The 16,183-nt window shown below is 44.7% G+C and overlaps 1 protein-coding gene across 1 annotated transcript; it reads left to right on the top strand.

The window, feature by feature from the left end:
• The first annotated feature begins 1,370 nt into the window (after window positions 1-1,370).
• Window positions 1,371-15,364, top strand: LOC148043182 (uncharacterized). Its single transcript, XM_087728306.1, has 6 exons — window positions 1,371-1,592; window positions 3,733-3,912; window positions 4,750-4,938; window positions 6,123-6,299; window positions 11,363-11,504; window positions 12,570-15,364. Exons 1-6 carry the CDS (start codon window positions 1,497-1,499, stop codon window positions 14,189-14,191), a joined length of 2,406 nt encoding a protein of 801 aa, XP_087584432.1. The 5' UTR covers window positions 1,371-1,496; the 3' UTR covers window positions 14,192-15,364.
• Window positions 15,365-16,183: the final 819 nt, after the last annotated feature.

The raw sequence follows: 16,183 nt of genomic DNA on the forward strand, positions 1-16,183 counted from the left end.
TAGGCTGTTTTTTGCTCATTTCTGCCCTCCCCCCAGACCCCAGGAGCACTCTATAAGCCTTTTAAAGGCTATGCATGCCCCCCCCTTTTTTTACAAAAAAATGAGCCATTTTTGGGAGATCTGCAGATTGCAAAAACTTTTTAAAAAATTGCCTCCTCAAAATCTTGGTGCATCTTATACTCCAAAAAAATACGGTAGTTGTCAACTTACAACAGTTTATTTAATGACAGTTTGAAGTTAACTGTTACTGAGAAAAGAAACTTACGACCATTTTTCATACTTATAATTACTGCAGCATTCCCATAGTGATGTGATCAAAATTCAGCACTTGGCAACAGATTTATGGCGGTTTATGTGATTATCCTTTTGCGACCTTCTGACAACCAATGTCAATGAGAAAGCCAGTTTTACCTAACAGCCGTGTTGCGAACTGTGGTGATTCACTTAACAACTGTGGCCCGAAAAGTTGTAAAATGGGGCAAAACTCACCTAACAAATATCTTGCTTAGCAGCAGACATTTTGGGCTCAATTGAAGTCATAAATTGAGGATTAGGTAAAAGTAAAGACATATGTGCTAGTCATTCCCTACTCTAGGGGACGATGCTCATCTCTGTTTCAAAGCCGAAGAGCCAGCGCTGTCCGAAGATGTCTCTGTGGTCATGTAGCCAGCATGACTTAAGACGCATGGAACGCTGTTACCTTCCTATCAAAGGTGGTTCCTATTTTTCTACTGGCATTTTTACTGCCAGGTTGGCAGAAGCTTTGGACAAGTAATGGGAGCTCACTCAGTTACGCAGTGCTAGGGATTCAAACTGCCAAACTTTTTGATCGACAAGCTCAGTGTTTTAGCCACTGAGACACCCTTTAACCTGAAGATTACCTATACTGTTATGTAAGTTTTATCTACAGCCTGGAGTAACACATTCCACATCTGAGTTTCTCCTTCAAAACTTTTTATTTAGAGGACTTATATGGCCGCCAATCTCATATAAATGATACTAGGTGGTTAACAACAATCCATAAAAAATGGAAATGAAGGTATCTCCCCCCCCCCCCCCCCAGGAACCACACCAAACATCCTTACAGCTCAATTTCCCCATCCTATCCCAATGCTTAAGGGAACAGCCAGATCTTCATATGCCTGCAGTCCTTGTAGGAATTTTCTAGTATCTTCCGGAAAGCTATTATTGGTAGCACCCTTTTGTTTAGCTTGATCTAATTTTACATTTTTAAGACTGCAAATCCTGCATTAACCTGGCTGAAAGAAGATTAGCGAATGTTAAAACTTCTGCTGAGCCTTTGAAGCGATGTTCTCAGCCTCTAGTCCTTCGCGCTGTGAGGAGCTTCTAGATAGTTCTCTAGAGTTGGTTGCAACTGTTGAGTCACGCAGGTATAAAATAATTGGAAATGAGGTAGGTTGAAGTGTCCTGTGGTGTAAAGAGAAGAATTGCCTTTGCCCAGATTTGAAGGAAAGGTGAATCACCACGTCATAGCTATGGAAGAAACCTACCTCCTTAGCATGGAAGGAGTCAAGAAGAAAATTTTGCACGGAGGTCACGGGAAACTGCCTCATTTTCAAGATGGGAGCAAGGTAAATATCTACATGCACTAACTAGCTATGTTGAGTTTAAGATGGGGACTGTAAGTAGCCATAATAAGCCACATAATAGCTGGGGTTTTTTGGAGAGCAGATCTCATTCATTGGGAATGCCCAGTTTGCAGTGCAATTTCTCTCTAGAAATACTCTTTGTTTTTTATCAATCTATATTGGTTTTTTTCTTTAATCTTTCTATCTTTCCTATTTTTCTTCTATATCTTTTTCCTCATTTCTCTTCTATTTCTTTGTGTTTAGGTTCTAAGTTTATAAAAATTATTTTAAGGAAAACAATGTTTGCGTAGAGAGATAGCACTTAGCAATCACACTTAGACTTATAATAACATTTCACAGTGATTTCCAGCCCTCCCTAAGCGGTTTACAGAGTCGGCATTTTGCCCCCAACAATCTGACTCCTCATTTTACCCACCTCGGAAGGATGGAAGGCTGGATCAACCTTGAGCCTGGTGGGATTTGGACTGCCAAATTGCAGGCAGCCGGCAGTCAGCAAAAATAGCCTGCAGTACTGCACTCTCACCACTATTCATGCTGAGCTTGTCAGCTGGAAAACTGACTATCTGGGTTTGAGACCCGAGTGCTGTGTGATGGGGTGAGCTCCCATCCTTGCACCAGGTCCTGCCCACCTAGGAGGAAGGACAGATAATAGTATTAGCAATAGACTTATATACCGCTTCACAGTGCCCCATCTAAGCAGTTTACAGAGTTGGCCTCTTGCCCCCCCAACAATGTGGGGCCTCCAATAGCTAAATAGATGATAGACAGACAGACATGTCTGTGTGCCTTGGTAAGGCCACACTTGGAATTCTGCATTCAGTTTTGGTCACCACGATGTAAAAAAGATGTTGAGACTCTAGAAAGAGTGCAGAGAAGGGCAACAAAGATGATTAGGAGACTGGAGGCTAAAACATACGAAGAACGGTTGCAGGAATTGGGTATGTCTAGTTTGATGAAAAGAAGGACTAGGGGAGACATGATAGCAGTGTCCCAATATCTCAGGGGCTGCCACAAAGAAGAGGGAGTCAAATTATTCTCCAAAGCACCTCAGGGTAGAACAAGAAGCAATGGGTGGAAACTAATCAAGGAAAGAAGCAACTTAGAACTGAGGAGAAATTTCCTGACAGTTAGAACAATTAATCAGTGGAACAACTTGCCTCCAGAAGTTGTGAATGCTCCAACACTGGAAGTCTTTAAGAAGATGTTGGATAGCCATTTGTCTGAAATGGTATAGGGTTTCCTGCCTTGGCAGGGGGTTGGACTAGAAGACCTCCAAGGTCCCTTCCAACTCTGTTATTGTATTGTATTGTACATCAATTTCAGGTCCGTAGCCCCAATAGTCATAGGAAAACTCAATGCTGTGACTCCTAAACTAGGAGAGTGCCTCCAACAAGGCAGAACCCCAAAACTAAAAAAATCAAACAGACACACATAAAGAGAGAGAGGGAGGGAGGGAGGGAGGGAGGGAGGGAGGGAGGTTTTCTCAGGATGGATTAACACTGTTGCATTACTGGCCGATGCCATTCAGTCGTTGCTGGAGAAAGGAGAATAAGTTATGATCGAGATTCCATCTAGCAAGAAAAAGCTGCTAAACATTGGAAACAAAGACTGTTAGGGGTATCTCCGTTGGGAGACAGAAAGTAGCGCAGCGGAATGTACAGCTAGAGAGAAGGAACGTTGCTAGTAGAAGAAACACACGAATAGTCTCAGACACTGCTGGTAAAAACAAGTAGCTTTACTACTGATAATTGCTTCACAAGCAGTGATAGTAGGCATTTGTCCAAACACAAGTCAAAAAACAAACAATTGCTTACAGTCGCAGTTCACCTTCCAGTCATCAAGTGAGCAAGTAGTTATCAAGCATAGACAAGCAGAGAGAGAGAGTGAGCTTTCCTGGCTCCCTCTTATTGCAAAGTTAATTACATTTGATTGTAAAGTTAATTACAGCTGATAAGTACATTCACCCATTTAAAGCAATGTCGACCATTTGGTAGTGTATATGAAGCTATATTGCCTACCCAAGAGTATACTCCCAACAAAGACCTGTATATCTAAAGCCAGTCAGGTCCATCCGTCCCCCCGTCCCCCAACCAGGATTCACTGTAATCTTCCTTTGATGCAGATCACCTTCCACTTCCAGACCCTGAAAGACAATTTTGAGCGGACAGTGATTGATGACAGCCGGAATAGCGGGGTTCCCATGGAGATCATTGTGGGGAAGATGTTCAAAATCGAAGTATGGGAGACGTTGCTGACCTCCATGAGGATCCATGAAGTGGCGGAGTTCTGGTGCGACGCTGTAGTGAGTGTTACTAAGATGAAGCTTATGTTTGAACGGACAGTGCCGTCTCTCTATTAGATCAGTAGTATATTTGGGTAAAAAGGTGGGCTTAATTAATGGCTCAGGGGTTAAAGACAGGGAGCTTGTCAGCTGGCTGCCAGCCCGGTTGAAGACCCTAGCATCACACAAGGGGGTGAGCTCCCATCCCTTGCTTCAGCTCCTGCCCACTTAACAGTTCCAAAGCATGCATGAGAGAAAAAAAGTAGATTAATAGGTAGCACTTAGAAGGTACCAGTGTTTTGACATGCTGGTCACATGACCATAGAAATTGCCTTCTTCTCTTCTCTTCTTTAGAAGAGAGCTTCCTTTTTCTTCTGCTGTCTGAGGTCACCTCCCTTCCCATGTTCCCTGTTTATTGGGTCTTCTGTTGCTCCGCTCTCTGTGAGCAATTGGATCAGTGGTGAGATTCAGCCGGTTCGCACCTATTCGGCAGAACCGGTTGTTAACTTTCTAAGCACTTTGGAGAACCGGTTGGTTGTTGGAAGAATTCTCCTTTTGTTTTTTCCACTTTACTGGGCTAATCCTGCAAAGAATGCAGGAAGGAAACATTCTGGTGTTGTTTCTAGTCTGATCTTTATTGCCCTGCTTACAGAAACTGTCTCTCCGGTTAACCCTTACTGCATTGTAACAACTAAGACGAAGCGCCCATCGAAGTGAGTGATGCTGAGTTGGCCACAGCCACCCGGTCACATGACCACCAAGCCACCCAGCTGGTGATTAGGGCAGAGAACCGGTTGTTAAATTATTTGAATCCCACCACTGAATTTGGTCTAATTTGTCGCCCGTCTGTGTTTCCAGCATACAGGAATGTATGCTTTGGTCTCCAAAGGCTTAAGGCAAATTGCGGAAGGCAAAGATCCTCTCCACGGACAGAGTCACCATTGCGGGATGGGCAACATGTTTGAGTATCACAGCACCGGCTACGAAGATCTGGATGAGCTACAGAGGACACCTCAGCCCCTCATCTTCATCATGGAGCTATTCAAAGTGAGTTCACTTCCAAAAGGCATTTTCAGCTCTTCTGGCCTCAACCTTGGCAACCTTAACATGTGTGGAACTTCTTATCTAATAAACTCTGGAACTGGGCATGGCTAGTCTAGTGAAGAGAAGGACCAGGGGAGACAGGATAGCAGTCTTCCAATATTTGAGGGGCTGCCACAGAGAGGAGGGGGCTCAAGCTGTTTTCCAAAGCACCCAAAGGCCAGACAAGGAAGAATGGATGAAAACAGAACAAGGTGAGATTCAGCCTGCGAATAAGGAGAAATTTTCTGACAGTGAGAACAATCCACCCATGGAAGAGAAGTTGCCTTCAGAAGTTGGGGGGGGGAGGGAGGTGGGGTCTTAGGGGGGAGGGGGGAAATATAGTGTGTGCTAGATTTTAAAGTAACCTGACTGCACTTGTATACTGTTGCTCTTTAATTCTAGTGTAAAAACAGGACAAGCTGAATATATTGATAGATAGTAGAAATACACCGAAGGGAGGAGTAGAGGGAAAGAAGAAAGAGGGGTAGAGAGGGTGGGAGAGAGAATTGGAGGGAGGGTGAGATGGAAGGGAGGGAGTGTATTGGGAGAGAGGAGTGATAGAGGGGGAGGGGAAGTAGGGTAGAGGGGAATATTGGAGGGAAGAAAGGAAAGTTGGAGGGGGGCGAAAGAAAGGGTGTACAGAGGGTCGAAATGGTATATTGGGTTTGTATTTTGGGGGGTATTGTTGACAAGAGGGAGGGCTGTGTTTATTGTTCAATGTTATATGGCCCCGGTTATGCACAGTATATATGTGACTGTATGAAATGAAATGAAAATAAAACATATTTACACAGAAGTTGTGGGAGCTTCATCCCTGGAAGAGACTGGACTGCCCTCTGTCAGAAATGGTGTAGGATCTCCTGCTTGGGTGGGGGTTGGACTAGATGGCCCACAAGGTCCCTTCCAACTCTATTAATTTGTTAATTAATCTGTTAATTTCCCCTATGCTGGATTCCACAGTCTCTTTTCTTACACCCTTACCTTGATTTTTAAGTAACTTCCCTGCTTATTTTCATTTTAAAAATAGACCAGTTTGCTGTTGTATCAGGTTAATCTGTTCTGACAGGTAGTGAAGGACACGATGGGTTGTAAATCGGATAAGCAGAATTTATAAACCCCCCCCCCCATTGCTTTCCTGGTTTCTCAAGGTGGAGGACCCTTCTTCCTACAGAAGAGACACGTGGGCCATGAGCAATGATGAGAAGTTAGCTGCTGTGCCAAAATTACACACGGAGGGAAACCGACTGGTCTTGTCCAGGAAATTCAAGGAAGCTGCAGAGAAGTATCAGGAAGCGGTCATCTGTTTGCGCAATCTCCAGGTGAAGGTGAGAGATGGATGGAATAAGAAGATGTACTTCTGTGTTGGATGTTAAGACCTTGGGTAGGGAGCCTTTGGTAAGGCGTTCTTCCGATTTGCCCTCTCAACTGAAAGTTTCTTTATGAGGGTCTTAGAAGCACCTCAGATATAAAATACTGTCTCTGAGGTGGGGTGTGGGAGGAGTCACTGAATGGATATTGTTATGGCCCAATTGCCTGGAGACTGAGGTAAATCTGAGGACACTCCCTCTGTTCCTCCTGGTGACTCCCCAGATTAACCTCAGTCTTCGGCCTAACAGGAGCTATTTGGTGACTCTCCGAATTTAGTTTTATTTCTTTCGGGCCCCAACTCCGCCGGCTATCCGGGGAGATTTCAGCCCAGATAGGTGCCCAGGTTTCTTTCGGCCCGCGGAGGAAGAACTCAGCGGATCCAAAGGAGCGCTGGATCCGCGAGCATAGAGACCACAACTTGGAGAGAGGAGGTAGAGAGAGTGAGAAAACACCTAATCGTGAGTACTGTGATGGCAGAAGTCACCCGGAGCAAGGGAGCCCCAAGCTCTCCAGGGGGTTCAGACCCAGGCGAGAGAACCTCTCGAGAGGTAGGCCCTGGGTCTAGCGGGAGATCGCTTCCTAGGAACTGCTCCTCCAAGTCATCCAGGAGGGACAGGCCTAGGCAGGAGGCCCCTCGAACCAGAGTGGCTGGGAGGAGGACTAGGGATATCATCAGCCCCTCCCCAGCCAGGTTGCATTCCCCTCGCAGGCCCCCTCCCCTAGCTGAGGAGCCTGGTCACCGTTTCTTTAGGTGGTTTAATGTGATTCTCAAGTTCCTGCAGCCCTTTTCTTCTTCTTCGCCTTGTGCCGTATCCGTCATCAGATGTTGGCAATCATGTAGGTCAGTGGTGGGTTTCAAATTTTTTTCGAACCTACTCTGTGGGTGTGGCCTCCTTTGTGGGAGTGGCCAGCCATGTGTTTTCTCTCTCTCTCTCTCTCTCTCTCTCTCTCTTTCCTTCCTTTTGTCTCTCTATCCCTTTTCCTTTTTTTTCTTTCATCTCTCTCTCACTTTTTTCTTTCTTTCTTCCTTCCTTCCTTCCTTCCTTCCTTCCTTCCTTCCTTCCTTCCTTCCTTCCTTCCTTCCTTCCTTTCTCTTTCTCTCTCTTTGTGACTCTGTGTGTGTGTGTGTGTGTGTGTGTGTGTGTGTGTGTGTGTCTCAGTGGTGGGTGGGTTTCAAAATTTTTTGGAACCTCTTCTGTAGGTGTGGCCTGCTTTCCGGGTCCACTGGTGGAACCTCTTCTAACCGGTTTGGTAGATTTGACGAACCGGTTCTACCGAACTGGTGCGAACTGGTAGGAACCCACCTCTGATGTAGGTGATCCTATTTTTATCAACAGCCTCATGAAGAAGTGCTGCTTAGTTTTGGCCAAACCCGTCCCTTAGATTTTGAAGCCATGATGTTCTTTCTTCTGCCTGGAACCTCGTTTGCCTTCAATTTTTTCCTGGAGGATTAAGTGAAGGATGCTGTATTTTTCATCACAGGTCCAAAATATTCCAACTTTCACTTTTGTTAATGCTTTTGATGATTTCCCTTGGCTTTATCGCCTCCTCCTTTCTGATTTTATCGACCCAACTACTGCCTATAGCAGCTGCCTGTAAATCCACATTTCAAATGCTTCTAATTCCTTCAAGTGGCTTTGTGTCAGAGACTGACTCTCCACTCCGTAGAGCAGGGTAGAAAAGATGTAGCATCTGATGACCCTGGTTTTCAGTCTTAGGCTTACGTCGGGACTGCAGAAGACCTCCTTCGTTTTGAAGAAATGCTGTTCGAGCTATAAGCTAATCATGATAATGGCAGGCCTTTTAAGTTCTTTTAATGTAGCCATTTCTGTGAATTCCATCAACTTTTGCAGCCATTCGTCTATTGTGAGAATCAGTGTCCTTCTGTTTGTTTTATTTATTTATTTATTCATTCATTCATTCATTCATTCATTCATTCATTCATTCATTCATTCATTCATTATTTATTTATTTATTTATTTATTTATTTATTTATTTATTTATTTATTTATTTATACGATTTATAGGCCACCCAATCCGGGAGGACTCCAGGCGGCTTACAACGAAGAAAAAAGAAATAGTTTAAAAAAAAAACAGGTTAAAATCAACACACATACATTCGCTTTGATCGGGGCTGGACCTCAACAATGCGGTCAACAGCCCCAGGCCTGCCGGAATTGCCAGGTTTTAATGGCTTTTCTGAAGGCCATGAGAGTGGGCAAGGTCTGGATTTCTGGGGGTAGCTCATTCCAAAGTGACGGAGCAGCCACAGAGAAGGCCCTCCTCTGGGGAGCCACTAGCCAACATTGTCTGGCTGACGGCATCTGAAGGAGGCCCACCCGTTGGGAGGAATGTGGCAGTAGGCGGTCTCGCAGGTATGCTGGTCCTAAGCCATGAAGGGCTTTAAAGGTTATAACCAACACCTTGAATTGTGTCCGGAGACCAATAGGTAGCCAGTGCAGCTCGCGGAGGATAGGTGTAACGTGGGTGTACCTAGGTACACCCAATATCGCTCGCGCGGCTGCATTCTGGAACAGTTGCAGTCTCTGAACACTTTTCAAGGTAGCCCCATGTAGAGCTCGTTGCAGTAATCCAGCCTTGAGGTGACTAGGGCGTGAGTGACCGTTTGAAGTGCCTCCCGATCCAAGTAGGGCCGCAATTGGATACTGCAATGGGCTCTACATGGGGTTGCCCTTGAAGTGCATCCGGCGACTGCAGTTAGTCCAGAATGCAGCCGCGCGAGTGATAGTGGGCGCACCGCGGTTCGCCCACATTACACCTATCCTCCGCGAGCTGCACTGGCTACCTGTCGATCTCCGGGTGCGCTTCAGGGTACTGATGACCACCTTTAAAGCACTCCATGGTAGTGGATCTGGGTACTTGAGAGACCGCCTTCTGCTGATTACCTCCCTTCGACCGATCAGATCGCACAGACTGGGCCTCCTCCGAATCCCATCTGCCAGTCAATGCCGACTGGCGACTACACGGAGGAGAGCCTTTTCTATTGCAGCTCCGACCCTGTGGAACGATCTCCCCATCGAGATTCGTACTCTCACCACCATCCAGACCTTCCGCGCAGCCCTTAAGACCTGGCTCTCCCATCAGGCCTGGGGATAGGTTCCCAATTTACCCGCCCGAGTGTTGACTGTTGAATGCAAGTTGTGTTTTATTATTTTATTCTGTTCACATATTGTCTGTCTTTGGTATTGCACCCCCTTCCCTGTGATTGTAAGCCGCCCTGAGTCCCCTCAGGGAAAAGGGCGGCCTATAAATCTTAATAAAATGTCTAAAAAATGTCAAAAAAAAAATTGATGATGCACCAGGCGAACCTGGGCAAAGGCCCCCCTGGTCACAGCCGACAGTTTTTTTGGCTTATGTAGGCTTCTCAAATGCATTTCTGTGGGGCACAGAACAGATGGGGCAATGTTTTTTTGAAATGAAATAAATTGTATTAATTTTTCTCTTTTTTTTTACAATTTTTTAAATTTTTATTAAACAAACAACACACACACAAAATAATAATCTTACATTACATCGTGTAGAAAGTGTGTCAATTGGTTATAATTAGCTTTCGTGCATCTCTTCCACAGTCATTACGGCATTCGTATCAAATGTCAAAGTTCTTAATGAGTCTTACTTTCAACATATCACAGTTCTCATTTGACTGAAATTGTTTTAGTGTCCTTTTGCCTAGAATAATCCATAGTTAAAGACACAACCACCTAATGGCATTTCATTAATTATTACAGAGTCATCCAATAGCCTTAAACCTTTATAACATATTCTAAACAAAAATTAGTTGACAAAATTTCTTTTAATTTTTCTTAATTACATTCCTTAGATAAACATCGTGTTGTTTGAGTATTTAATTTGCCTAACAATACAAATGCCATTCTTACTCTCCACCCCTTTTCCCCCAACCATTAGTAAAATAAATTCCAAGTTTGATAATATTCTGTGTCTTCCTTCTGTTTAATTTTCAATGTAAGTCTATCCATTTCTGCACAATCCGGTATCTTCCTAATTATCTCTTCATCTTGAAGTGTTTCTTCATCTTTCCAACGTTGTGCAAATATAATCCTTGCTGCTCAGTGGTGGGATTCAAAATATTTTACTACTGGTTCTGTGGGTGTGGCTTGGTGGGCATGACGTGGCTTGGTGGGCGTGGCAGGGGAAGGATGTTGTAAAATCTCCATTCCTTCCCCACTCCAGGGGAAGGTTACTGCAAATTTTCCTCCCGATCAGCAGGAATTCAGGAGGCACAGAATAGATGGGGGCAGGGCCAGTCAGAGGTGGCATTTACCGGTTCTCCAAACTACTCAAAAGTTCCACTACCGGTTCTCCAGAACTGGTCAGAACCTGCTGAATACCACCTCTGTTGCTGCTGTTAAAAAATATAATACTAAATACAAACTTCTCTTATCAAATTGTTCTGATATCATCCCTAATAAAAAACAGTTCAGATTTAAAAATGTATATGTTGTTTCCCTATTCTCTTTTCTAGCCACCTGTGTATTTTTGCCCAATTCTTTTTTGTTTTAGCACAACTCCACCACATATGATAAAATGTGCCCGTCTTTTGATGGGCCTGTGGTCTGGTTGCAGTGATGGGATTCGGCCAGTTCACACCTATTTGGGAGAACCAATTGGTAACTTTCTAAGTAGTTTAGAGAACCGGTTGTTGGAAGAAATCTCCTTTTGTTTTTTTCCACTTTACAGGGCTAATCCTGTAAGGAAGGCAGAAAGGAAACATTCTGGTGTTGTTTCTAGCCTGATCTTTATTGACCTGCTTACAGAAACTGCCTCTCTGGTTAACCCTTATTACATTGGAACAGCTAAGGCGAAGCGCCCATCGACCTGAGTGACCTTGAGTTGGCCATGCCTACCCAGTCACATGACCACCAAGCTCCACCTACCCAGATGGTCATTAGGGCAGAGAACCAGTTGTTAAATTATTTGAATCCCACCACTGTTTGGTTGGGATTCTTCACATGTCCTTCTTTTCTGGAACTTTTTGCAGGAGAAGCCATGGGAGGAAGAATGGCTGACGCTGGAGAACCTCATCACTCCACTTGTGTTGAATTACTGCCAGTGCCTGCTAGAGTTAGGGGAATACTACGAAGTGTTGGAACACACCTCAGAAGTTCTACAGAAACATAAGGGTACGGCAATCACTTTGATCTGTTTTCCTTGGTGAAATTAGCCATTGTTGGGTGCAAACTATGATTTATGAGGGTCCTATCTGAGTTACATTTTCTCAAGTTACATTTCTACCTTGGACTCCTATTTCTTTTATTGGACGGTTGTCTTGCTTATGCTCTTCCTCCTGTTCCTCAAGTTACTCCCTCTGTACATTATGGTTTGCGGTAGAGGCCATATTTCCATAGGATTATGTTGTTTGTGTGACAGAATAATTTCTGTATACGATTTGGTCTTCTCATCTCAATAGCAATGGTCCTTGAACATAAAGGGTGTCATGCCCCCATTGGAGCATGAATCTGTGGGGGGGAAATGAAGTGGAACTTCAGATGACAGAGATTGAGGGGGCAGCTTCATTGGCTTCGGAAGAAAATGAGGAAGGGTGGGGCCAGTTAGGCCGGGACCTTTCAGGATTAGGACAACTTGTATACAGGGGCAGGATGAGCATGAGAGACAGAGCTCAGGCGAGGAACGACCACCCCCTCCTGATCCGAGAGCATGGAGAGTGGAGAGAAGGCGAGAACAGCGCAGACTGTGCAGGCTGCTTGGGAGAAGAATGCCCTGCCAATCTTCACAAGGCACACCTGGGGAACTTAAGGAGAAGCTGCAGGGAAGGGCATTTGTCAGGAACAAATGCTTAGTTCCTGAATTGTTGAGTACCGACTTGAACTTCCCAAGAGTCCTTGCATTCTTTCTGGCCTTCTGGTCTAATTACCCGGATCCTTTGCTTCCTGAACTCCTTGATTTGCCCTGCTGGATTTATTGCTGTGCAGCCTTGGGGTACACAGTGATTGACTATTTGCAGCCAGAGGCTGTTTGTGTGTGTGTGGAGTGTGTGTGTGTGACATCATCTTGCTCTGGGGCTGGCCAGAAACATGGGAGTGTTTGGGGAAATTGGGAGCAATAAAGGGGCCATGTCCCGGGTTATCACCAAGGGCTACATCTGAGAAGTGGCTGTGAACGATCACATTTTGTAAGATTTGTTTAGGAAAAAACATAAAGTGTGAACCATCTTTGTTCTTTCCTAGAAAATGTCAAGGCCTACTTCAAGCGGGCAAAAGCTCACGCTGCCGTCTGGAATGAGAAGGAAGCCCGAGCAGATTTCATGAAGGCAGCCCAACTGGATCCTTCGCTGGCGGCCGCAGTGAGAAAAGAGTTAAGGATCCTGGGAGAGAGGTTGAGATCAAAACACGTGGAGGATCGCAAGAGATACCGGGATCTGTTCCAGCAGCCTCTCTCAAAAGGGGCAAGTGAAGTATCTGAAGAAACGTCTGCGGAACAAGAAGAGGAGGCTGGCAATGGTTTTGCAGCAGAAAAGACGCCTAACAACCCAGAAGCTATGAAGTGCAAGAGAGAATTTGGGGCCAAAAAGAATGAAACAAACGAAGGAGAAGTAGCCAAAGAAGAGAAAGGGATGTTAGTAAAGGTTGAGGAAAGAGAGAGAGAAGATTTTGTCTCTCAGGAAGAAATGGAAGAAACAGTGGCTGCAAGTGAAAGAGGAGCACAAGATGACCAGAAGGAAAGGCAATTATTTCCTGATTCTGAAAACTGCACAGTAGAAAGTTCTAAGAATCAACAACAATCAGGGCCGGGACTACAGGAGGTGAAAGGAAAGGTTGAAGCTGTGGAAGTGAATTCCAAGGGCTGGGATGAAAATGGAGAGATTGATTTTATAACACTGAGAGAAAAGCAAGACCTCAGAGCCACCTATAGTAACTCTTATGGGATGGCAGCAAAGTCCATGAATGTCATGGAAGAAGAATCCAGAGAAGGACACCATGAGACTGGAGAAGAATCCAGAGAAGGACACCGTGAGATTGAAGAAGAATCCAGAGAAGGACACCGTGAGACTGAAGAAGAATCCAGAGAAGGACACCGTGAGACTGAAGAAGAATCCAGAGAAGGACACCGTGAGATTGAAGAAGAATCCAGAGAAGGACACCGTGAGACTGAAGAAGAATCCAGAGAAGGACATCATGAGATTGAAGTGAGGATTGGGCTGGAGATTTTCACTGGAAAGGGAGAATACGAAGGAAGCTGTGAGAACAGAGAAACTGAAGGTCATCATCCCCATGGGAAAAAGGCCAATGTGGATCTTGGATCAGAAGAACATCTCAAGAAAGGTACGAAAGTCAAGTATTTTGAAGAAGAGGATTGTTCTCAAATCCAACAAGAAAAGTCCCGAAGAGGAATGGAGGCATCAAATGATTTGGATTGGGTAGAAGAAGCAGCTTTGAGGATGGAAAAAGGGGACATCGGTGACCATTCCAAGCCAGAAATATTATTTGGACACGAGACAAATCCAAGTTGTTATGAGGCGAGCCCTGAAGTCAGCGGGTCAGCGGCTGAAGAAAATGGGGAAGAAGTCACCACTTATGGTTCAAGCGCAAAGTCGAGCATCAGGGAAGCGAGAGAGAACCACCAAGAAAACGTTGGACGTGATAAGGAAGGAATCAACATTCTGGACAGCTCTGTAACACAGGAAAAGGTTGAATGGGATGATTTAGGAGTGAACTATTTTGAGGCAGAACTAATTCCCAGCACTGAAGCTAAACATTCAAAGATAGGACCGCAGGGAAGACCTTCCAACGTGGAGCAGGTGGATTCGCAAGTCACGTGGGAAGATCCTGAAAAAAAGAGGAGGCACTGAGCAAATCTGAGGAGAAGAACCTCTTTGGGGATGCTTTCAGATGTCAGGAATGGAACAGGGATGATGCATCATTTCTCATGCATTGTGCAGAAGACAAAGGACAAAACGTTTACTCAGGGGAGATGGCTGGGTTGGAAACAGCAGGGCAATGGCATGCTTCTATCCCAGATCAGACTGCCTTGATGCAGGAGAAAACTGCTTTCCAAGAAGGAGAATAATCTGAAAATGACAGTATGAGAGAGAGCCAGTTGATTAGCTTACCTTTGGGAAGAGACCCAACTTGAAGGTTCTTATGGCCTTCGTCTGAAGGAGCCACCTCGACCTCTTGAGAAATAACATCCCAACACTAAGATCTCATCATTCTAATAAGTCATTTAGCAATAGCAATACCAATAGCAGTTAGACTTATATACCGCTTCATAGGGCTTTCAGCCCTCTCTAAGCGGTTTACAGAGTCAGCATATCGCCCCCACAGTCTGGGTCCTCATTTCACCCACCTCGGAAGGATGGAAGGCTGAGTCAACCCTGAGCCGGTGAGATTTGAACAGCCGAACTGCAGATAACAGTCAGCTGAAGTACTACACTCTAACCACTGCGCCACCTCGGCTCTTTAGCAGTCAATCAGTCAATTGGAATAGAGCTGGAAGGGACCTTGGAGGTCTTCTAGTCCAACCCCTTGTTCAAGCAGGAGACCCTATACTATTTCAGACAGGTGGCTGTCCAATCTTGTCTTAAAAACCTCCAGTGATGAAGCATCCCCAACTTCTGAAGGCAACTTCTATTCCACTGGTTACTGTATTTTTTGGAGTATAAGACACTCCAGAGTATAAGACGCACCTAGATTTTGGGGAGGAAAACAAAGGGAAAAATATCTGCCTCTGCCTCCCAGCAATTTGCCTCCTTGCAACAAACAGTACAGACAATATACACTGTTTGTAGTGTTACATTTCAGACTATACTTGTACAGATGTTGTTAAAATTGATGTGCTTTCTGGAAGTATAGTTATTCTCCGCTATTTAAAAGAACAGCACTTTTTAAAACAATAACACTGGGCCTCTTCAGATCAAGGATTTATTTTAAAAAGCTTCTTCATTTTGTTACGTTGTCTAGAATAATAATAAAGCAGTCTTTTAAAAAATAAGTTAATAATTTAAACATTCTATAGGGATTTATAGTTGATTTACCGCCTTGCAGCAAACAGCCTGATTAGCACAAGAAAAATAAATCTGCCTCCCAGCAATTTGCCATGTGGAGCAAACAGCGTTTCACTTTCAATTTCTCCCGATCATCAGCTGTTACAGGCTGCAGGGATTGCTATAGTTTATGGAAGCCTCCGCAAACACCCCCTTTGTTGCAAGGAGGTAAATTATTGGGAGGCAGAGGCCAAAGGGTTGGGGCCAGTGTGTCGCTGGGTCTACGTTCAGTGTATAAGACCACCCTCTTTTAGGGGGGGGAAGGTGCATCTTATACTCTGAAAAATACAGTAATTGACCTCACTGTTAGGAAGTTTCTCTCTAATTCGTTTAATTAGCTTCTCTCCTTGATTAGTTTCCATCCATTGTTTCTCGTCTTGCCTTCTGGTGCATTGGAAAATAAAGTTGACCTCCCATTGGTTGGCAGCTCCTCAAATACTGGAATACTGCTATCATGTCCCCAGTGGTGGGTTTCAAAAATTGTTCGAATCTACTCTGTGGGTGTGGCCTCCTTTGTGGGAGTGGCTTGCCGCCCATGTGACCAGATGGGAGTGGCTTGCCGCCCATGTGATCGGATATGAAGATGCCGACGACACTTGTCAGAACCACCTTAAATTACCTCACACACAGCACTGGCATGCATAAGAATGTGATGTAAACTTGTTTTTTAAAAGGCATCTTTGGTTTGCGTTAAAACAACTTCAACACACGCAATGTTCTGATTGCACCACACACGCAGTAGTCATCCTTACCTTTCACAGAGGCAGTGAGTTTTATAAATAGGAGCATGATAGTGTA

The sequence above is a fragment of the Thamnophis sirtalis genome, unplaced genomic scaffold, assembly GCF_051295495.1.
Source record: "Thamnophis sirtalis isolate CommonGarterSnake01/CBP01778 unplaced genomic scaffold, rThaSir2_p1.2 scaffold_13, whole genome shotgun sequence".
NCBI classification, from domain to species: domain Eukaryota; kingdom Metazoa; phylum Chordata; class Lepidosauria; order Squamata; family Natricidae; genus Thamnophis; species Thamnophis sirtalis.

Excerpts from the sequence above, each read along its gene's own strand:
- LOC148043182 (XM_087728306.1), top strand. The coding sequence starts at position 1,497 with ATGGAAGAAACCTACCTCCTTAGCATGGAAGGAGTCAAGAAGAAAATT. Across the intron at positions 1,593-3,732 it reads ATTTTCAAGATGGGAGCAAG|ATCACCTTCCACTTCCAGAC; the intron begins GTAAATATCTAC and ends CCTTTGATGCAG. Across the intron at positions 4,939-6,122 it reads TCATCATGGAGCTATTCAAA|GTGGAGGACCCTTCTTCCTA; the intron begins GTGAGTTCACTT and ends TGGTTTCTCAAG.